Source organism: Macadamia integrifolia, chromosome 1, assembly GCF_013358625.1.
Source record: "Macadamia integrifolia cultivar HAES 741 chromosome 1, SCU_Mint_v3, whole genome shotgun sequence".
Lineage (NCBI taxonomy): Eukaryota > Viridiplantae > Streptophyta > Magnoliopsida > Proteales > Proteaceae > Macadamia > Macadamia integrifolia.
In genome coordinates, this window is record NC_056557.1 from 14,061,486 (window position 1) to 14,083,406 (window position 21,921).

Below are 21,921 nucleotides of genomic sequence, written 5' to 3' on the forward strand. Positions count from 1 at the left end.
AAAAAACCAAAAATATAAAATATAAAAATATAAAAATAATAAAAAAAAAAACCCAATAAGATTTTTTGACCGCTTTTTTGACCGAATCCTTAAATTAATCGTCCGAATTATTCCGAATAATTCTCCGTCCGAATAATTCCCGAATCCGAATTTGCTAACTATGCTCCTACCTCTAACCGTGACCATGTGGGGCCATGTGAACTTATATCACTCTCGAACTACCTCCGTGGGTGCGGCGCCGTATGAATTCGGTAACCACCCCACCCCCACCCCACCCCCTTTATTTTATTGGGTTGGCACTTTGGTTAGGGATAGCGTGACCCACGTACCGTGCTAAAAAGTATCCATAAACCGCTAAATTAAAAAATCAAACACATGAAAATAAGAAAAGAGAAAAGCCTGAGACTGCACATTAGATTCAGATCCTTTGATTCCAAGAATAATCAATGCAGGTAGAGTTCATGAAATTTCGTAACAGTGGAATAATCAATGCAGGTAGAGTTCATGAAATTTCGTAACAGTGTAAGTTCATAATATCATTTTTCTTATTTTTTTTTATTTAAAAAAGGATTTTATCCAAGAGAATAGCACTTGCTTCTAAGCTCAAGAAGGGGCAAAATGATTCCCCCACCTCGAGTGAAAGACAGAAATCTTGTTCCAATTGAAGCTTCCCCATTCGTACCATCAGCACAAAGGCCACACTTTCAAAAAGAAAGCCCTTCCCTTTTATTTATCAAGGGAAGTGTTTTCTGTAGAGTAGTGCAGCTCCTAAGCATGCACAAGGACCTATAGGAGTGCATGAGGAAGCATCAATAGATATGTCATCTTTATTTTATGGGGGAGGGTCAGTCATCCCCCTCGCCCCAATATGCCTGGGCGCAACGATTACACTCCCCCCATAGAAAACACTTAATCCCTTTACTTATTTAGGGTTTGAACAATTATCTGATCGCATGGTAACTGCACCAGCATGAGGCTCAACCAAAAGAGACGCCCAGACATCCAAAAAAATGGCAGTGTGATCTTTCGCCATTCCCCTATGTCTAAGTGTAACGTCTTGCAACTTGGTAAGGATGTTATTAATTTCCATTTATTTTGATTTCCCTTTTGAGGTGGGGGTGAATTGCATGAAGCTGTGAATTAATTCTCTAAATATATGCCATCTTCATGTTGGGCGAGAATCTCATAATTCAGACCATTCAAAGTTGCCTTACATGAATCTCAAGTTATATGGTCCCATAAAAGATTGAAAGGAGGAGAAACGAGGGTAGAGAATAATGAAGTGGCAAGGAATATCAAGTAAATTAAATCCAATTGTCTATGTGCGTGCGCATAGAGTGAATGTCACGCAACTTGTTAGGGGCTAGGCTATGGACTTCCCACTATTCAATTTGATAATGCAAATTGTCATAATAAAACCAAGAAATAGTGGAAAAACACAAATATTTGGGAGATTTCGCTGACCATTGTAAAAAAAAATAATAAATAAATAAAAAATAAAAATCAATCTAGATTATTATAAAATAAGCGAATATGTGTGAAAAAAGGTGAGCGATATAATTTACTAAACAGAATAACCCATATAATTGAATTAGGATAGGGGTGTTAATGGATTGGGTTGGTTTGATTTTGATTCGGTTTAATTAAGCCTGTTCACTTTAAGACCTTACATTGTGACCGACTCGTTTAAGTAATTGGGCCTAATAGGTTAGATATAGTCGCATTTATAAATAGTCAGTAGAATATCAAGTTTTAATCAGACTATCAATAATCAGACTAAATGGGGCCTTAAATGGTGACTAATGAATTATTTTTCTCTAAACAAGCTCTAATTGGACTGTAAACGAATTTTAAACATGTCAAACTATTAATTGATCGACCCCGTTGAACGCCCGTCAAGTTGTACCCTTGCACTGGGAATAACCCTTTATATTCAGGTTCGTCTTAAGCCCAGCAAGTTTAGCAAACAAGCTGGGCTGGTTTCAAGGCTGATTGGTCAACTGCTGATGCGGCCCTGGAATTGACTCCCACAGAATTAAAAAATCAAATTTCAAACTTGACTAATACATGTTGTACTATAGCATGCAAGGCGATTTCTTACATACCTGTTCTAAAAGGAGCCAGACAGGTTTTATTGGTTAATTTGGATTATATATGATGAATCTTAGAAAATCCCGTTTAGTAGAATGAGATGGTTGACTACTTTTCCCAAACCTATCATTGGTTATTATGGTACTCTTAGAATTTTAAACTAACTGAAACAAAAAAGGAAACACTACTGAAAGAGCCTTTTATGTGATTGACACTATATCTTAATGAATCATAGGTCATATGGTAGAGGAAGAGAGAGAGAGAGAGAGAAAAAAAGAAAGAGAGAGATTTTTTTTTTTTTAAATGATATAATATTTCATGTGAGGAGGCATAGTGTACATCGAGACTTAGATTTTCTATATAATTTTTATGTGGTGGTTCAGTTAGAGCTGAGATTTTGAAAGCATGTGAACCATAATAAGATTCCTTGCTTAAATATCAAATATCGATCCCAATGGATTAAAATCCCTTGAATTTAAAATGTAAATAATAATCACATCTAAAAGCTTATCATTATTAAATATAATAAAAAAATAAAATAGTTCTTGTAATTTTATTAAATAATGATTATAAAATTTTTTTTTTAAGATTTGAAAAACTTTACTTTCCTTTGCTTTAATTTTCTTTCCACGCAAACACAACTTTCCCATAAAATGATTGAGCTGAAAATTTTAAATATAAAGATCAGGCCTTTTTTTTTTTTTTTTTTTTTTTTTTTAAATAAAAGGATAAGGCTTACTTGTGCGCTTAAATTTAAATCTACCACCAACCCTTTTTCACTTTCTTATCTTCTGTACTTGACAGAACATCTCATCTGCCTTGAATGAATATTTTAAGTGTAAAAAAATGTTAGTTGTATTAGAGACCCATGATTGCAACCATAATGGGAGCCATGATTTGCCATCGTCATTATTGTAACTTGCTGTAGTGATTGGTCAACCATCCATGTGTATCTTGTACTGCTATGGTATTTACCTTGTAATGTTCTTCACTAACAATTCCTTTCTTATTTTAGCTTAGGCTATATTGTTTCCAGCTAGATTGATTGACTTGATTGTAGGAGATTGATTCTCTAACTTTGCTATTTAAGCCTCTGCGTTAGGTGCTCTCTACCGTGGATAAGATTGATATTTCTTCAATTATTTTCTCCTCTTTTGTCTTTCATGTTGCATTTTATCAAGTTGTTTGACCTCCAGTAGCTCCAACGTATCACATCTTAAAAAAAGGCCAATATCATGCTTATGCTCAATAGTTGGCTTCATATCATATATATTTCATTGACATAAAACATCATTTTTTGTCATTTTTAATAAATGTTAGGGATGAAGAAAGCTATTCATTTGTGTGTGTCTATGCTTAAGTATCAAGGGACACAGAAAGATTGCATTACTCCCCTCCCATGTGTCGAAGATGCCTCTACAGGACATCTCTTTGGTTTGCACGATAGCATTCTCTTGCCTTTAAAATTAATAAGGAGAAAATTTTTGGTCCAGGAGCACAATCCCCTACACCAACATGAGGGACCAATGAGAATGCACGAGAAAACATCAAAGGAGATGGATTTGTGCCTTTTCATTAGAGGTGGGGTGGTGATTTCACCCCATCCAAACTCTGGGTGCAGGTGTCACACTCTTGGATATAATTGTTTTTCCCATATTAATATCATTGGGAAAAAAACATAAAAGGCAGTATGGCTTCTATGTCCAAACACAGTGGGGGCAAAATGATTGCTTCACCCCTCGTGAAAGGGAAAAATCCCATCCTTATTGATATTTCTACTAGTCTTTCTATTGGCGTACACACTGGTGTAAAATTGGAGTAGATTTCGTACATTATTATCATCGTTCATTGATCAATTCGATACATAATCCATCCATTGCCATCTTTTGTAAACGATTGATGGTAGAAAGATCGAATCTCTAGTCGAATTGATAGAACAGACCCAAAAAAGATGAGAACAGATTAAGTCCTCAAACAAAAACCATTTTCGTACGTACTGATTCCACAAATAAAATTTACCTAAGAATTAATTATGTGATAAATTCCATGTTTTTGAATCAGTCCGAACGATAACATCAAAAAAAGATGTTGGTGGTTTTTTTTTTTTTTTTTTTTGTTTTTTTTATTGTGGGTGGTTGACTGGTTTTGTTGAAGCAAGTGGGATCCACCAGCTGGCTATTCATAATTCCAACTGACCAAACACAAGTGGCCCCACTTGTATTGTAACAAATGCCAAAGCTTTTCGAACTTTCCAAAGACACATTTTTAGGATTGTATGCCTTTAGATTGCGAAATACCTTTCCGCATATGCCGGGAATGAGTGTAGAGAATATTCATTAGGACAAGTTTAGTCCTGCAGAATGTACTAATTACTATAATATTCAATACATGATCCAGTGGTTTTCAATAAAGATTAAGGGTAGTTCCATCTTTTCGCGGATCCCGACATTGGTAAGATTCGATGCATGACGTTGTCCTCGCTGGAGTCGCCTAACTTTTTTTCGTTAAATGACAATAGTGTCCATATGAAATCACACGCATGAGGAATACTTCGAGGGTATGTTTAGTCATTTCACGATAAGGCTGGAAGGTAGTAGTCTAGTAGATGCCAGATTTCAAAAGAAACTTTGAAATACCCATTATACCCTTTATTCGGACCCATGTGATGGAAGGACAACGGCGGGTTAATGGGTTATGGGGTCGATTAAGCACAACTTCCAACGGGTTTGCATATATATCAATTTTTTTTAAATAAAAGGTTTGCATTTTCATAAAGATAAAAAAAAAAAAAATCATTGCTTGATTAGAAAAAAACCAATTTCACCCTTTATTTTGTCAAAAAAATTAGGGAAAAATCTCTTTTGTCACGTGGTCCCTACTTCATTACATAGGAATGTGCAAAATTATCGTCTTATCCCGAGATAAAAATCTCATTCATGTTGATATCTCTTGTCCATGCTCTAATTGTCCAAGCACTTGGTCCAAGCACTTGGCCTTCATGTTGATGCATTGACCACGTAAGACAACAATCTTCTGCCCAAAAATTTAAGACAGAAAAAACGTTATCTGATTGCATGACCATTGTCCAAGCACTTGGTCAATAAACAAATATTCAACTAGAGGGGTAAGATGTCTTTTTAACAACATCAAGTGTTTGACCGTATAGGGCACAACCGAGTAGCATTCTTTTTCCAAAAATATAATACTAAGATTTCATTGCAAAGAATAATGAAGCATATCAAATTTACCTATGGACGTGTTTATTTCTCATACATTTTCTATACAAATGGTGTTTAATTTGAAAAAAAGACTTCATTCAATTTTTTTGTTTTTCAGATTAGATGCCCTAGGGCTGCTCTTGATTGAAGGTAGGAGATTAGATGGTGGGACCTATGAGGTAAGAGGGTAAGAGGCACAAGCATATATGCCTCTTGATTCCGACTCTAATGCGGGAGAGAGAGAGCAACCATATCTAACGAGTAGGAACACCTGGGGGCATGCACACGACTACAAGAACACTACACGAGCACCTGGGTGCACACCCTGAGTGACTCTTTCCCGCCCAGGAGATCTGCTTCTGAGTCCACATCACTCCTGCAAATGGCAGAGGCGCAGAGCCACACCATCAGTCTAAAGATTCCTATCCAGGCGAATCAAAGATTCACTTTCTTCTAGTACAGTCGGGTCGCGTCGGATTACCAACCGGACCTACCCGACTTCCGTACAAAATTAGACGAGGGTCAATTTCGGTCAACCGCCACCATTATTAAAATACAGAGACTTGGGTGAAGGGCCTCACAGACTCTTATTTGAAGGCGACTCGTGTGGGTTGCCACAAAGAGGGACTCTCCTATTAGAAGGCGAGCAGGAGGAGAAACCGTCGTCGACCTCTGCAACCCAAAACCAAGAAAAATCTTCGTTTCGTTTCCTCTCTTTTCCCGTCCCCTCGTTTCGATTCTCTGTTAGAGACATTCATAAAAGAAAATTTCTGCATTTGGCCTGTATGAAGGGATGAGCTGGTTTGACAAGCTACGTTGTTCTTCGGATTCGAGCCACTTCATTGCCGGACTCTTGATCTTTATACTTTATCATTCCTTCCAGTTAATTTCTAATTCTTTAATTCCTATAAAACCGTAAACGCCGTTCGGATTACTTCTGTTTCTTGCTATTTCAATGGACCCCAAAGACTTCTTAAGCAATAATTTGATGGATGGTAAGTTTTCTTTTTTCTTTTTACTTTTATTTTGTGTTTTTTATGCTTCATCAGCAATATATGTTAATTTTCCCTTTGGATTGAATTAATTTGTTCTGTTCTGGAGTGAAAGTTATTCTTTTACTTTAAATTTGGATTTGAATTAATTTGTTCTGTTCTGGGGTGGAAATTGCCCTTTTATCTTTGAGAATTGTTGGTTTAGGCGTTATTTTTATTTGCCATTGTTTTTGGAGGATAATTTAGGGTTTGCTTACCCAATTTGGCGAAATGTTGCCTTCTATTTTGAATTCCTATCTTCCTGTGTTAATGTGCATAGATCTTAGTGGGATTTTGGATTAGAAATATGTTGAATTCCTATTTGCCTGTGTTCTGTTCATTCATCATAAAGGCAGAGAGGGTGGGGGAGATTTTGAATTTTAAAAAATTTGAATTCCTATTTTGCTTGACTATTTCTGTTACTGTTCATTTTCAGTTTTTTCTGAATACTTTTTTGACAGCTGTATACCTGAGACTTAAATGACATTCTACAACACCATTGAAAATGACGGTTTCAGTATGGAGGTTAAATACAAATGAGTGCTGACACAGTTAGGGAAGACTTGGAAACAAAAATTAATAGAAGACAAGGCTCCAGATAGCAGAATGATTGAGCTAGATTGGTCTAGCATACTCATCTAGATTTTTTTTTTTTTAAAGAGAGAGAAAGAACAAGATTTAGTGACACAAAGATGAAGATTTTATTGAATAATTTTTGTAAAATCCTTAAATATTAGTGGCTTAAACTTTTATTGGTTCTCCAAAAATTACAGCATATCTATTTCAACAGCAAAGGGACCTATGAAATGGTATTTACTGTCAAGTACCCTGTGAATTACCTCTGTATATTCAACGATGTCTTACTACATCGCCTACTTAATTTCTAAAACATTTTTTGAAATGTTTTTCCTGGATGGTTAAAATTGTCCTTGAGAGAACAAATTGGCAGCTAAACTTGTCTGTAATGAAAATACTTTGGAGACAATGAGTTACATTTTTTTTTTAAAAAACTTAAAAATTTTGAGTTTTAGCAACGAAATCATACTATCCATGGAATTATTGAAGATGATGTTACTTAGAAATGAGTTGATACTACCACTGGGAATAGGGAAGGTCTTTTTATTGGATCCTTGCTGGCATGGGCTTGTTGATCTTAGACTGTAAACCCTGTCAAAACATATAATTGGATGAGAAAGTTTCCAAGACAATACTTGTAGAAACATGTGAACATAGTAGTGACTGAATGCCTTATACAGTTGTTTCCATTGCCTCCGGTGAGCTTTCTTATTGATTCACAAATATGACCTTGAAAAAATGCTGATCTTTGAACTTTTCATGCAGCTCAAGTGCTGACCAGTTTTGATCATTACTTTCCATGTATAGGTACCTTGTTTTCACACGTTGAGAGACAACCACCTTCCTTGCCTTTAGTCATTGTCATAGGCAGTGGTATTTCTGGGATTGCTGCTGCCCGTGCCCTTCGTGATGCATCTTTCAGGGTGAATTAATTTTAAACATTCTGCAAGCTGCTCTGGGTGATCAACTTGTATTTTTTCTTGCTAATTAAATTAATGTTCTTGTTCAGGTGCTCTTGTTAGAGTCACGGGACAGACTTGGTGGGCGTATTCACACTGACTACACTTTTGGTTGTCCTGTTGACATGGGGGCATCATGGCAAGTTCATATACACCTTCTACAAGATTTCTTTGCTTCTTTCTCTGTCTCTTTCCCTCCTCCTGTTTTATGTGGCTGTGCATGTTTAAATGTTTATCATGCAAATATGAGTTGCTTTATAATTGAAGAAGGAAGATGAGAGCATTATGATGATCTTTGTATTTTATGGTGGTCATTTGTTTTTCAGGTTACATGGTGTCTGTAATGAGAATTCCTTGGCTCCGCTGATACGGTGTCTAGGACTTACATTATACCGTACAAGTGGTGACAACTCTGTGTTATATGACCATGATTTAGAAAGGTAAGTCAAGTCTTGTCAGGTAAAACTTTTTTCACCATTGGTTCTTTTCCATTAATGCAATTTTTTTAAGGTGAAATGAATAAGTTACTTTAGATTAAAGTAAATATAGAAAAATAGAGGAAAGGAGGGTAATATATTTTTTTGATTGTCCTTGTATTACTTTTCTTCTATCAAATAATAAACATCTGCACATTTGGTATTTCAGTTATGCACTTTTTGATATGGAAGGCCGTCAAGTTCCCCAACAACTAGTCATTGAAGTTGGGAAGATATTTGAAAGAATTCTCAAGGAGGTACACTTCCCTATGCTTTAGACGATTGGATTCCTCAAATGATTTAATTTCTATTTCTATGTCTCATTAGTTAATTAATGGTTATTTTTTTTTTAATAATCAAGACGGAGAAAGTAAGGGATGAACACAGTGAGGACATTTCGGTTCTTCAAGCCATTTCAATCGTATTGGATAGGCATCCAGATTTGAGGTCAGTGAAAATTGGAGAAGATGAAATTTGTACTGAATGATTTTCCTTTTCTGCATCCCTCATTTCTTGCTTTGTGCATGGGATCCATCAATTAAGTTATACTCTTTACTTTCTGTAGGCAAGAAGGACTTGCTCATGAAGTTCTGCAATGGTACATATGCAGAATGGAAGCTTGGTTTGCGGCAGATGCAGATATGATTTCACTGAAAGCTTGGGATCAGGTTACTAAAGCCTTTGACATTTGTTAAGTAGTTTTGCTGCTCCTTTTAAGGGATGGGTATAATGACTAATTGGTTGATGTGTTATTCTCTGACCTGCCTTTCTGTTTGGTTTTGTTCTTGTTTGTTAACGTCCTATTGATTTATTCATTATAATAAATAAAAAAATGTATGATAATGCATGATGAATAATTAAGAGGGGTGGGGGGGAGTTAATAAAAAAATGTTAATTACCCTAGGAAAGACTAAAGAATAAGTGATGAACCCTGACCTTTTTCACCATGAATCTTTTTTTTTTTTTTGGTCTTCTCTTTTTCCTTATTTTGGGTGGGGGGTAGTTTTTTCCATTTGTGGCCAAGATATTTTTTCTAGAAGTAGTTAGGCTTCTACGTTTACTTCAATAGTGACAACTTAATTTATTCTCCTATTTTGTTTTCAGCACTACATCTGCTTGGTATTATAATATTGGGGAAATGTGAAATGTAGTGTTTGAAGTAAACAGAGTGTCAATTCTTTTTCCCTTTCAAGAATTAAATGTGGTTTTTGGTGACTTTTAGAATTTTGAGCTATCGTCATGTTTCTTGAGAGGGGATTCATTTCTCTGGTGAAAAGATTCTTTCGTAGACCTGTCAATTGCCCATTGAATCCTTTAAGAGGTAGAAGTGATTACAAGATGGAAAGAAAATATTCAGATCACTGCCACCGAACTGCATTCTCTAAACGAGTTGGGATAAAGGTTCTTTTGAACTTACATCGGTTGATTTATGAGCATATTGATTAGATAATTCAACTTAAGATATCACATGCTCAAACTGTTCTATTTTTAATTATTTTGGGGGTTATTTGGCATATTTTTCCTTTTCCTTCCAGTTTCCTCTATGATATATAATGCAAATCATCTCCACTTGTTGGACTTTGTTAGATGGAAAAAGAATAATTATTGATTGAAGCCAGAATTCATTTAGTTTCCTTTGGAATTCTTATGTGGTTCACAGTACTAAAATGGGTGCTGCAGGAGCATGTTCTTTCTGGGGGCCATGGACTCATGAAGCAAGGTTATTACCCAGTGATTAAGGCTTTAGCAGAAAATATTGATATACGCTTGAATCACAGGTATGTGTCCATAGCTTTATATTAGAAAGGAATGCTACTTTTTATTATAAAACAGTGGGACATATTGAGATTTCAAAATTAAGAAAATCAATTTCTGGTTTGGATTTCTTGTAGTAGTAGTATTTGTGTTTTACTTACCAGCACGAGTCTTGATATCATAATTGCCCAACATGTTTCTAAATTTCTAATACTTAATAATTGAATGCAAGTGTCTATAAGTTGTGCTTTTAACGAAAGGAGTGAACTGGACTGATATTATTATTTCTTCTCTTTCATAATACTCAGGGTTACAAAGATTGCCAATTGTTTCAATAAAGTGATTCTTACTGTTGAAGATGGGAAATGCTTTGTTGCGGATGCTGCTATCATAACAGTTCCCCTAGGAGTTCTGAAAGCCAATCTAATTGAGTTCGAGCCCAAATTACCACAGTGGAAACTTGATGCAATATCTGATATGGGTTTTGGAAATGAGAACAAGATTGCCTTGCGCTTTGACACGGTCTTTTGGCCAAATGTGGAATTATTAGGCATTGTTGCACCCACCTCATATGCCTGTGGTTATTTTCTCAATCTTCATAAAGCAACTGGCCACCCTGTACTTGTCTATATGGCTGCTGGAAGGTTTGCTTACGACATAGAGAAGTTATCTGATGAAGCTGCTGCTAATTTTGCGATGGTGCAACTCAAGAAAATGATTCCTAATGCAAAGGATCCGGTAAGTCCCTTGGTTTCAGACCTGTGCATGATTCTGTACTGTTATTCAAATTATCCCTTTTTTAGATGATTAATGCCATTACAGCATAGTTAATTGGACTATTTTATTTATTTATATTGGGTGAACTTTTTATTGGCTCAAATTGGGAAATCTTTCTTCCAAATTTAAGAGAAAATTGTGATTGGGGTATCTTGTGTTTTCGGCATAGGGAGAAACTTTTATTCCCCATAGTTTGTCCTATGTGTATTGCCCCAGCAACTGAGCTCTTTAGGTCATCAATCAATTTCTTTCTCTTGGAGGAGCCATTGAATTGTATGCTTTAAGATGTCTCTAGCATCCACTCAGGCCTTTTACTAATGTGTTATGTTATTACTTACTTTCTAGGTGTCCATGGCTTGTTCTATAACGCAATCCATGTCATCAGTTGGTCCTCCATATTTATCTATCTTCTCTGGCTAATTTGAATTTTCAGATTGAAATGCATAACTAGGCTCTACAGTTTGGATAGTAGTAAAAGTTATATACCAAGTCTCTTCAGCGTGTCTTTCCTATCTTTTTTTCCTGTGAATATACTTAAAAAGAGTGAGTTGGTCATTGTATTCTCTCCCGAGTAACAATTGGTTGTGTTGTTGAGCCTACTGTGACTTGGGATAGGGTGACAATGAAGTCATGAGTGAACTTTAGTAATTTTTTAGTAGGAGGCAGGTAAAAGGTTCCAAGAGGGATAATGCAAGTTTTCAGTGCAGGAGTAAGCAAAGGACTTATCTATAATAAGCTCAATTCAGTTCATTCACAAATTTAATTGGGGGATAATCAAATGGCATACATAACTCAGAAGCACTTGTGGTAAGAACTAAATCTTGTATGCCTCACTTTGGTTTGCTTGGTTTCTTTGCAGGTTCAGTATCTTGTTTCACGATGGGGGACTGATATGAACTCTCTAGGTTGTTACTCCTATGACTTGGTTGGGAAGCCAGCCGATTTGTATGAGAAGCTCCAAGCTCCTGTTGGTAGCCTTTTCTTTGGTGGGGAGGCTGTGAGTTTGGATCATGCTGGATCTGTTCATGGAGCTTACACAGCTGGAGTGATGGCTGCTGAAGACTGCAGGAGTTATCTATTGAAGCAGCTTGGTAATTTGGAATTGCTCCAGTTTGGTTCCTCTAAGGAGGAAATTATTGAAGCCACTGTTCCTATCCAAATATCAAGGATGTGAGCTCCTTATAATATCTTAAAAAACCATGTTTTATTATTATAGCACTGTGATAATGCAGCTATTTCTCTCATTATTGGTTTATACATGGATACATACACTGGTTGTTCAACCAGATGTCAATCAAATACACAATGAAAATTGAAGATAATTGCTACTGAATTTCTTGAGGCTAATCCATCATTTGCTTTTCATTTCTTTTACCCCACCACCTCCAACTTAGAACTGTTCTTTTTTCTGAAAGATCCCCTCAAAAAATGAAAGGAAAAGAAAAAAAGGGAATGATTCTATTACCTGAACCACATGATCAAGATGACTGTGAACCTTGAAAAATGACCAATCCAAAAAGCAGAAAAACCTACCTGTCCAATAATTAGAATGCCAAATCAGCTTCAACATGGTAGAAAAGCATAGCTCTGGTGGAGGGGCAGTTGATGGTCCTTTTCCTGACTATATGTTATGTGTTACATCAATTCTTTTTACTTCTTGTTACTTAATGAACTATAACCTACAAGTGCAATATATAGATTATTTAAATAGATCCATGTATATTATTCAGGCCTCCAAATTGTCTTTCATGAGGCTTTCAAGTTTTTCTTGGTGGCACTGTCTAAAATTTAGTCTGTCGAAGTTCCTGAGTTTTGGCCAAGTTTGCTTCTAACCTTTTGGTGGTAAGGCATTACAGAATAGTGGGTCTCGGTATCTCACAAGAGCTGGCACTTGTATCCTTAGTAGTAGTTGTAGTGACTGTAAGGTCTGGAAAGAATTTTGCTGACTGAACCTCACTATTTGTAACCAAAACTGTTAATTAGGTGATTAACAATGAAGGTTCCTGAGATTTTAATACAGGAGGAGGAACTTTAATGAAGATAAAACATTTACTAGGGTGATTCATGTTTGTCATGCTTGTGCCCTTCAGGTGTTGAGACATTGCAGCAGAATAGTGGATCAGTATCTCACAAGACCTGGCTCTTGAATATGTGGTAGTATTACTAACAGGGATGGTCTGGAAATTATTTTTCCATTTTGATACTTTGGGAGAAAACTGAAAGAAGATGGAAACATTTATCTAGGGTGATTCACAGTGGAGATTGCTGATGTTTAGTACAGTAGCAGAAGACTTACAGATGATAACTATTTCACGTTTGTTGGTCGTTTACATGGATGCTAACAAAGGATGGGAATACCATACTGAAACTACTTCAATGCTTTCCAGTTCTACTCCTAAATTGGAGAAAGAAGCTAGCTTTTCCTCCTCTTGCTGCTCCAATGTCTCATAAAGAGGGGCATTCCTAGTCTCAGGAAGCCATATTATCACAAGCCCACTGAATATACCGAGGGCTCCAAATGCCAGAAAAGAGAGTGATGGGCTCAAACGGCCTAACACTACCAGAAGTGGTGCAATTGAGGCTCCCAGCATCAGTGCTTGTCGCAACATTGATACAGCAAAGTTCCTGACATTCGTAGGGAACAGCTCGACACAGAATATATATAGGACATCAAAGACTTTTGAAGCTGCCATGATTCCGATTGCTTCCATGGTTAACTGAGGCCAGTTATTTTTAGCTTCACCCTCCACTTGTTCCTTATTGCCAGTGTTCTTCCTAGAGAAGAAGATACATAGGATGCATGACACTCCAGCGATGTAAGCTGATGATGAGATTAGAAGACGGCGATCTGTGAAACTCAGGAGCACAATACCGATGAGCACTGCTGGAATTTCCACGAGGGCATTTAGTACGACCGTGAAGTAAAGATCCAAGTTCAAGTTCTCGACGTTTAGTTGGATGCCATAGTATAAAAACCCAACTCCAAAACCAGCAATCATAACTGTGAGCATCCTCTTAGCAGCCCATCTTGCAGACCACAAGCTCTTGGTTGATACAGATTCATTCATGTTGGTGGATGAGTTTGAAATGGTTAAATTCTGTGGAAGCTTCTTCCCATTCAGTCTTGCCAACTTATTTAAGATTTGCAAAGCTTCTTTGTTTCTTCCTCTAACAATGAGCCAACGAGGTGACTCGGACACAAAAGGAAGGATCAAAATGGAGTAGAGGAAGGGGAGAAGGGATATGATCTTGTAGATGTTTCTCCAAGATGTTCTGTTTGGGTAGGCAATCAAGGAAAGTGAAAGGAAGCCTGTAGTGAAGAAGAAGAAGCCATATTGTCCAACTTGGCCTCGCCATTTTCGTCCTATGACTTCTGTCGAGAGGACAAAGCAGCAAATACCAATGCCAGACCAAGCAAACCCATTAGAGAAGCAAAGGAGGGCATAGATCCAAACATTAGGAGAAAAGGATGTGAGGAAGGCAGTTATGGATGTTAGGAGGCATGAGACAAGCACTGCTCTCTTCCTTCCTAGATATGAGCCTGCCAAGCAGCCATAAGCGGCAGATCCTACAATGGAGAGAAATCATCAATTCAGTACAAGAGAGTGTGAAAATGTGAAGTCTACTAAACTAACTTGATGGAATTTTCAGTTCAGCCCACTTCTGTATTTAGTTTCTGGGCTGGCCCACAAGTTCCCAAATTTGCCACTACTCTAAAACCGGTCCAGCCAGAGCCAGGCGGTTCAGCTTGGGTTGATAAGCTGATGAAAATATCCTCAACTTGGAACGCAATTTAGCTGCTGCCCAGATTGCAGTCAAAGAAATGGAATCTTAAAGGGTATTTTAAAAATATAGTAAAACCTAGAAGGTTATTTGTGAATCCTAAAGGAAAGTGAATTATTCTATTTTTTTGGCTGCAGGGGTACCAGCCAAAATTTTCCCCTCAACTTCAGCCTATAAAGTCCTTAGAAAACAAAGGTACCCAAGATTGAACCAAGAAAGAACAAGGATGCAGGTATGCCAGCATAAAACTTTCGGTCGCAGATGATTCCCCACTCAGCTATGGTCGAGCTACCGTTCCCTCTGATCCACTCCCAATGCCCCGATTCAACCTTGCAGACTGACCCGGTTGAACCAGGATCACACCAAGACCCACCACCCTTGCACGCCCAAGAGGGCTTTGCGTCACTGAAGATAGTAACCAAGGTGTTCTGGGAATCAAAAACCCATGCCAGAGACACCAAGAAGACATGTATGAGCTGCGAAAATCCTAACGACCCAACATATTCATCGATCACTTCATCGACTGTTAGCTCTAGTTTTGGGGTCATTGGGGGCAATGCTGCTGGTCCGGTGGCTTCTCTTCCTCCATGGCTGTTATGTGTTACCAACTCCTGCAGCTCATCCATTAGAGTAACTTCAAACAATAGTGAACCAAATTTCAATGGAATCTTATTTCTAAGAAGAAGGAAATAATGGGCTCTGTTAAGAATTGTTCTTGTTAAGGATTTGTGTACACTTGGAGGAGGATATACAGAGTTTATGGCAATGGTGGGATCCACTTTAAGGGTTATGAGACATGAAACAGAAAGTGCGTTGTCAACTCATGGTGATTGCGTTGTCAACTCTCTGGTCTCCCACCTTCTCGTAACGGAAAGTGCTGCTTGCCGTGTTAGGTCATTTCCCGAGACGTTTGTATTAGGGATGTCAATCGGTCAAGTTGGGTCGGAATTTTTAAAACTTTAGTTCAACCCTAAGGTTTCATAACTCAACCCTAGTAGGTTGGACTGAGATATCTCAGCCATGCAACCCTGCCTAATGGACCTTGATTGGGTCAGGCTTAGCATAACTAGCCCAGCTCAATACTATTGGTTTTCTTCTTCTTTTTTTTTTTTTTGGGGGGGGGTGGGTTGTGACTACTATTAGTTATAATTTGTTGCGTAATCTTGATACATTGCAAAGGCCAAAAACTGATGTTTTCATATCTACGTAGATTGTGGAAAACAAAAGATTTATTGTAAAACTTTTTTTATAAGTTACCTATTTATAATTATTAACATATTTATATTATATGTACTTCGTTTATAGGGTTGGGTTAGGTTGAGACCTCAACCCAAGCCCAACCCAACTTCGCCTCAGGCCTAAAATTCTCAATTCTAACCCACCCTATTGGCTGAAATCTCAACCCAGGCCCTGTTTGAACTCAAGGCAGGTTGGGGCTCATTAGGCTTTTTTGACACCCCTAGTTTGTATTACTTAGGACTCTTTATCTTTGATATGGAAAGGAAAGATGTTTGTACTACTTCTCCATCTTTTTGGGGCTTAGAAGATGATAAGAAGGAGGATGAGAAGTTTTCATCCTCTCATTTAAGCTTAGTTTGGTTGTTTAGAGGGGGAATATTCGGTCCCACAAGGCTCTTGCATGTGCGAGGTTCAAGGGGTAAGAACCACACAATCTTACTCAAAGAATATCGAGAGGTTGTTTCGATTGTTTTTTTATCACCAAATCGTAACATTCGTAACTTTATTATTGGACCAAGCACAGTCTTTAAAATAATAATAATTTGAGAGAAATTTCACATAAACGATCTGAAAAATCTCATCATGATGCAATGATTGATTTATTTCTTGACAAGTGACAATCAAACCAAGCCTAAGCCTGAGCATAAGCATCAATGAAATGTGGATTACATTTGTGTTTCTTATGGAAGATGATTGCTTTAGTCATTTTTTACCCTTTTTTATTTTGGTACTCACGGGTTACACTTTAAAATCCTTACTCTTAATGAAATGAAGATCACATTTGGGTTTTGTTAGATCTAGTTAATTTTTTTCTTTTCGAACTAACTGAGTTTTCTTGCTTTCACAGTGAACATTCACCACAAGAGATTAGGGACAAGGGAGCAGGATTTGGGGGTGAGGGGGTTCTCGACCCTAGGATCATAAATGAATCTCACCGCACAGTCAAGGGAAACATTTTTATTTTTATTTTTTATTTTTTATTTTTTTTATACATATCAGATTTTGTTGCTACTTATGCCTAAATTATGGAATTTCCATCTTCTACTTAGTGAATCCGCTAGGTAATAGGATATAACGTTTAAGGGAAAATGTTTCTGATTCATGACCAATTACTTGATGGCAAGAGATTTGATTGAAGCAACAACCAGAGGGTTCCTTAGTAGGTCAAAGAAGTGCAGCTGAAAGGTTGGAGGATTAAGGAGGTTTGGTCTAATCTGAAAGATCTTCATAGACCTTTGAGCATATTCCCTCAATTTTAAGATGTCTATAATCTTTTAAGTAACATTCCTTTCTTGCTCAGTCCTACGAATGAACTGATTGATTTTTTGGCCAAATTAGCCCTTACGACAATGAATAAGCGTATTAACTATAATTTTTGTAATCCGAATTATGACACTCTGATGCATCATTGAGTTGGGATTATCAAAAGATAAATTATTTAATTCTCAAAATAAGATAAAGTTGGAAAAAAAAAAAAATAATGAAGTGTTCAGTACATGTCCACTTATTGCTGTGCTAAATGGTGAGGACAAGCTTGAACCTTCAACCTTCAACCTTCAACCTTCAACCTTTAGATTGTTTACACAATCAACAAATCATTTAAGCTTCGGAGAGGCTTCTTATGCTAAATGGTTTTGCCATGCCTATTAATCCTATATTTCACTTTGATCCAATGCCCACTTCCTCCACAACACCCAAAACAAGATGGTGCTATACATTTAGTGCATATGACAGATGAATGTATATTGATCTAACTGATCAATGATTTTTTCCAACAAAAGTGTCTTAAGGAGTCAATATGTTAAATATTGCTACAAAATAGATGATATTTTATGAAGCTTTAAATTCACTTTTAATCACCTTATGAACTTTTACATTAAGATCCTGGATAAGTCCGAGGCTTTGAATAGATTGTTTCTTAAATTTAGTATTACTTCAACAGAATTTATTCATATAAATATTAATGAGAGAATTAAACTCGTAGATGAAAAAACCTATACAATGGACCAGGTTTTGGCCTATATAACAGCCCCATCTATTGACCAAATCTGCATCAAAATAGCTTCAAACTTCCTCCAAGTTGCTGCAGTTTCCCAAGTTCTTCATACCAGCTCCACTAGCATCCTCTCCAATTGTAAAAGAAGTTAATATATGAAGGTTAGTCAACTGACATATCCCCCTTGGAATGCTCAATCTCTGTTTAATTCTAAATGTCTCAAGTTAATCATCTTTCTCATTTCCTTGGTAATCAGTTCAGATAATCATTACCTACTAGCTTCAAAGTAGGCAAGGAATGAAGTTAGTAACACAGTCAGATAATTTTTTCATCTTATGACTTCCCCAAGGTTTGAGATATCTCACATGCTTCAACTCTTTAATTGAGGATGATAACTTTCAAATTCCCTAATTGGCTAAATCTAGTGACAATGTCTGAAAATTTGAGAACACATCAATAGATATATTACAAGGATAATCGTAACCAGAATTGACCACTGTCAAGATCTATATATACTATATTTGTTATGTAAAATTCCTAGGATTTCTGCTCTTGAACCAACCAATAAGATAATAAGTCTCAAGTTTGGACTTGACTTTGTTACCGTGCAAAATCATGCATCTTGCATACCTCTTTTTCTCGTCGATATTAAACACTATCCATATTGAAGAAAAAATTCAACACAAGAATTAAAATTCATCACCAATAGTTTGCATTTACTTATCTTCTGTCATCATCAGAAATAAAATTACATAACAAGTATTATATTCCCCAGACCCCCAATGCCAACAATAAGAATAACAATAAATACTTTATCCAATGTCTTGAAAGAATGAATTCTACGCCTTGAAAGAAATAATTTCACATAAGAAATAAAATTCATCACCAATACCTTGCATTTACTTATCTTCTGCCATCCATAGTCAGATCAGATAAGGATTTTGTTCAATGTCTTGGAAGAATGAATTCCACATCTTGAAAGAAATAATTTCATACAAAACTTAAAATTTGCCGCCAATATGGTGACTGTCTTGTCTTGAGCCATCCATAATTGAATCAGTAATAAAGTAATATGACACACAAAAAATAAATTTACTTTCCAAATGTGCCATCATTTACTCATCACTGGGGACAAATTTTCCAAGTATTGTATTCCCCAGACCCCCAATGCCAACCATAAGAATGATCAAAAGGATTTCTTGACTGCTAAATCCAATCAACACAGTTGTCAATATTAACTTATCCCTTTCTCTTCCAACAATTTCTGGGTCATCAAGGTGAGCATCAATTTCTCGATCCATTTTACTTGTAAGAATTGTAAGAAGATCAATAAAATTGAGCATTTTCATGTCTCCTTCAGTCTTACCTAACCTTCCATCAATTTCCCTAATTTTATGAGCTATCTTCAGACGAAATGCAAGTAGATTTGGCAGTGAAAAGAAATTGATTACCTTTGTCATCATCCCCCTTGGGGCTTCTATCCTCTCTGGCATGGTTTCAGCTGAAATCTCATCCTTCACACCATAAGCTACATCTTTGAGCATTTTCAACCAGAATCTCACAGTTCCTTCCTTCACTTGCCTCATCTCCACATCCTGCAGTACTGCTTGGATCGTTGGTATACTGTTCTCCATGACCTTCTCAAATTCTTCATTCACACCCGATGCGAAAGTAATCTATTTCTCAGGAAAGAGCTCAGCTTCTTTGATATTTCCCCCTATCCTCTGTTGATGAAGATAAGGAAATCAAGCTGAAATGAGAAAAGGTCAACTACAGTTGGTCTTCTCCCAAAGAAAACAAGGTAGACAAACCCACTTTACTTTGGGGGATCTTACTACCTTTCTTTTTTCTCAGTGGGTGTAAGTTGTAGCCCACTATAAATAAAGACAAGGCAAACACACCTTACCTGAATAAGCCCTTTCCCAGTTGTCACGCACTTCCATTTTCCCAAGGTCGGGAAGAAAAACCAAAAAAACTATAAAATATCAAAAGTGCCCCTATATTCTGGTCTATTGGATCACCTTTCAATTTGTCTCCTTCCCAACTCCCAAGAGATTCTGAGATAAAAAAAAAAAATTAGCCTTGAACTAGGTAAGCAAGATTTAGGCAAAAAAATATCCTCTGCCGTGGGGAAAATAATCCTCTATTTTTTTCATTCATGTTTTTTCTTGTTTTGCTACCTGCAGAACGTGACACGTGGACAATTTTAAGACCAACGCACTAGATGTAATAATCCTCACCCAGTCTTGACCGTTGGTCTCCTTGTTGTCCACATGTCGCGTTCTGTAGGTAGCAAAACAAGAAAAAACATGGATGGGGAAAACAGAGGATTTAGATCCCTGCCGCGATGCCGCTGAGCGGATTGAGCGGGGAGGATCCAATGGCCGACATGGCATCGGAGTGTGTGCTAATGTCATCTCGATTGTCTGATATTAATCACACGGCCGCACCCACGGCAGATGATCATCGCCTAGATTTAGGTCACCTTATTGATAGATTATGTGTAACAAAGGAAAAGAAAATTTCATAGATTATGAAAAGGCCAAGCTTTGGAAAATCTTCGACAATATGTTCTTGTAAATTCATTTATCTTTTTCAGTAAAAAAAAAAAAATCATTAGTCTTCTATAAAATACAAGAATAACAATTAATTTAGAGGCGAACTGGTTGTAAAATTATCGTAACCTATTTGAAAATTTTAAAATAGCCTAAAAGATAACATCTGATTGATTCAAGAAGAATCAAAATGTAATTTTAAAAGTGAAGAAAGAATGTTTTCAGATTGTATAGTGTAGGTTAGCATCTCCTTGTGTCTATCTCTCTTCTTCCTCTTATGAAATAATACATTTATCCTTTTTGTTGGAGAAGAGAGCTAAACATAGAATGACACTAATCATATTCCATGTCATCGGACAGGGAACTCAATCTCAAAGTTTTAATCTCACAATTAAATAAGTTATGCTTTCCGTTAAATAACCAATATATGGCATTTCAAATTATGAGAGATGGATTGAGATGATGTAAGTATTATTTATTATTTAAGGGTTGTGGGTTACTACTTGATGGTTTGATCATTGTGCTAACATTGTGATTCACGAAGAAAGACACACAGTCATCCAACCCATAGGAAATGTGGTTTAGATGTGGTAGAAAAAATTTAATAGATGAATTGATTTCACCTTAAAATTCAGTTACCAAGGATCTCGCTATGGGATTAATACAGATCTTAATGGCACTTTTTATTTTGGCATAAATTGGTTGAACAAAAATTTGACTTAAACTTAAATCTTCCTTGCATGGCATACATGCACACAAATAAAAATGTAATTTTGAAGATTAAACTTTTTCCTTAAACATATAAAAAATAAAAAATAAAAAAACTACCAAAGATATGGGTTTGTGTCATGGATTAGAGATTTACAGAAAAGAAAAAACTACCAACCCCTCTGCTTTTATCATAGATCTCAAAAACTTCTCATTAGGGTTGCCACCAAAATATGTCGGAGCGGGTCAATCTTCAAAACAAGTCAAGAATTCGAGACAAATTTAACAACCGACAATGTTGCTCATATTGTAGCTAAATTTGGGTTTTGCAGCACTTATTTTGTTCATTTCTCCTCATTGGATTGCCTTGAAATTTTTTAAATTTATTCACCTCCTCTATGCTTAATGAATTATATTCGACTTACCAAAAAAAGAAAAAAAATTAGTGAACTCTACATTCAAGAGGAGGAGGATCCATATAAGACATTTATGGATAAAAGTTTTAGAGATGTAAAAGTATCAAATAGGGATCGTCTGTGATCAGATAAGGATACCCCTAAATGGATATGAATGTAAATCAACTCCGAATATCCCCTCACATTTGTATCCAGATATCCCCTAATTGGATATAAATACATTTAAACAGACACAAAAGTGAATCTGATTTAGATTTTTGACTATAAGTTTACATCCTGACTTGTGTAACCACAACATTCATCCCGTTGACAGTTACAATTCACTCCCAATCAATGTATTT

At 36.5% G+C, this 21,921-nt stretch overlaps 3 protein-coding genes across 4 annotated transcripts; 1 reads left to right on the plus strand and 2 right to left on the minus strand.

Annotated features, from left to right (window-relative positions):
• The first annotated feature begins 5,904 nt into the window (after positions 1-5,904).
• LOC122074521 (polyamine oxidase 5-like) lies at positions 5,905-12,216 on the plus strand. The gene is made up of 10 exons (XM_042639384.1): positions 5,905-6,304; positions 7,724-7,839; positions 7,926-8,014; positions 8,202-8,315; positions 8,521-8,608; positions 8,713-8,798; positions 8,917-9,019; positions 10,032-10,129; positions 10,415-10,844; positions 11,743-12,216. The coding sequence occupies exons 1-10, from the start codon at positions 6,265-6,267 to the stop codon at positions 12,055-12,057; spliced, it is 1,479 nt and encodes a 492-aa protein (XP_042495318.1). The 5' UTR covers positions 5,905-6,264; the 3' UTR covers positions 12,058-12,216.
• Positions 12,217-13,100: 884 nt separating this feature from the next.
• On the minus strand, positions 13,101-15,292 carry LOC122066787 (organic cation/carnitine transporter 1-like). The gene is made up of 2 exons (XM_042630652.1): positions 14,866-15,292; positions 13,101-14,451 (listed from the first exon to the last, which is right to left on the minus strand). Exons 1-2 carry the CDS (start codon positions 15,290-15,292, stop codon positions 13,211-13,213), a joined length of 1,668 nt encoding a protein of 555 aa, XP_042486586.1. The 3' UTR covers positions 13,101-13,210.
• A 2,436-nt stretch (positions 15,293-17,728) lies between these two features.
• LOC122075237 lies at positions 17,729-19,744 on the minus strand. 2 transcript variants are annotated; one of them, XM_042640205.1, is made up of 2 exons: positions 19,353-19,744; positions 17,729-18,029 (listed from the first exon to the last, which is right to left on the minus strand). In XM_042640205.1, exons 1-2 carry the CDS (start codon positions 19,533-19,535, stop codon positions 17,970-17,972), a joined length of 243 nt encoding a protein of 80 aa, XP_042496139.1. In that variant the 5' UTR covers positions 19,536-19,744; the 3' UTR covers positions 17,729-17,969. The 2 variants fall into 2 exon arrangements, with proteins under 2 accessions (XP_042496139.1, XP_042496133.1); XM_042640199.1 differs by having other exon boundaries at positions 17,729-18,101.
• Positions 19,745-21,921: the final 2,177 nt, after the last annotated feature.

Coding starts and splice junctions, on each gene's coding strand:
- LOC122074521 (XM_042639384.1), top strand. CDS start 6,265: ATGGACCCCAAAGACTTCTTAAGCAATAATTTGATGGATG. Junction 8,316..8,520: donor TATGACCATGATTTAGAAAG/GTAAGTCAAGTC, acceptor TTGGTATTTCAG/TTATGCACTTTTTGATATGG. Junction 9,020..10,031: donor CACTGAAAGCTTGGGATCAG/GTTACTAAAGCC, acceptor TGGGTGCTGCAG/GAGCATGTTCTTTCTGGGGG.
- LOC122075237 (XM_042640199.1), bottom strand. CDS start 19,535: ATGGAGAACAGTATACCAACGATCCAAGCAGTACTGCAGGATGTGGAG. Junction 18,102..19,352: donor CAAGGGGGATGATGACAAAG/GTAATCAATTTC, acceptor AGAATTAAACAG/AGATTGAGCATTCCAAGGGG.
- LOC122066787 (XM_042630652.1), bottom strand. CDS start 15,292: ATGGATGAGCTGCAGGAGTTGGTAACACATAACAGCCATGGAGGAAGA. Junction 14,452..14,865: donor CTTTCTTGGTTCAATCTTGG/GTACCTTTGTTT, acceptor TCTCCATTGTAG/GATCTGCCGCTTATGGCTGC.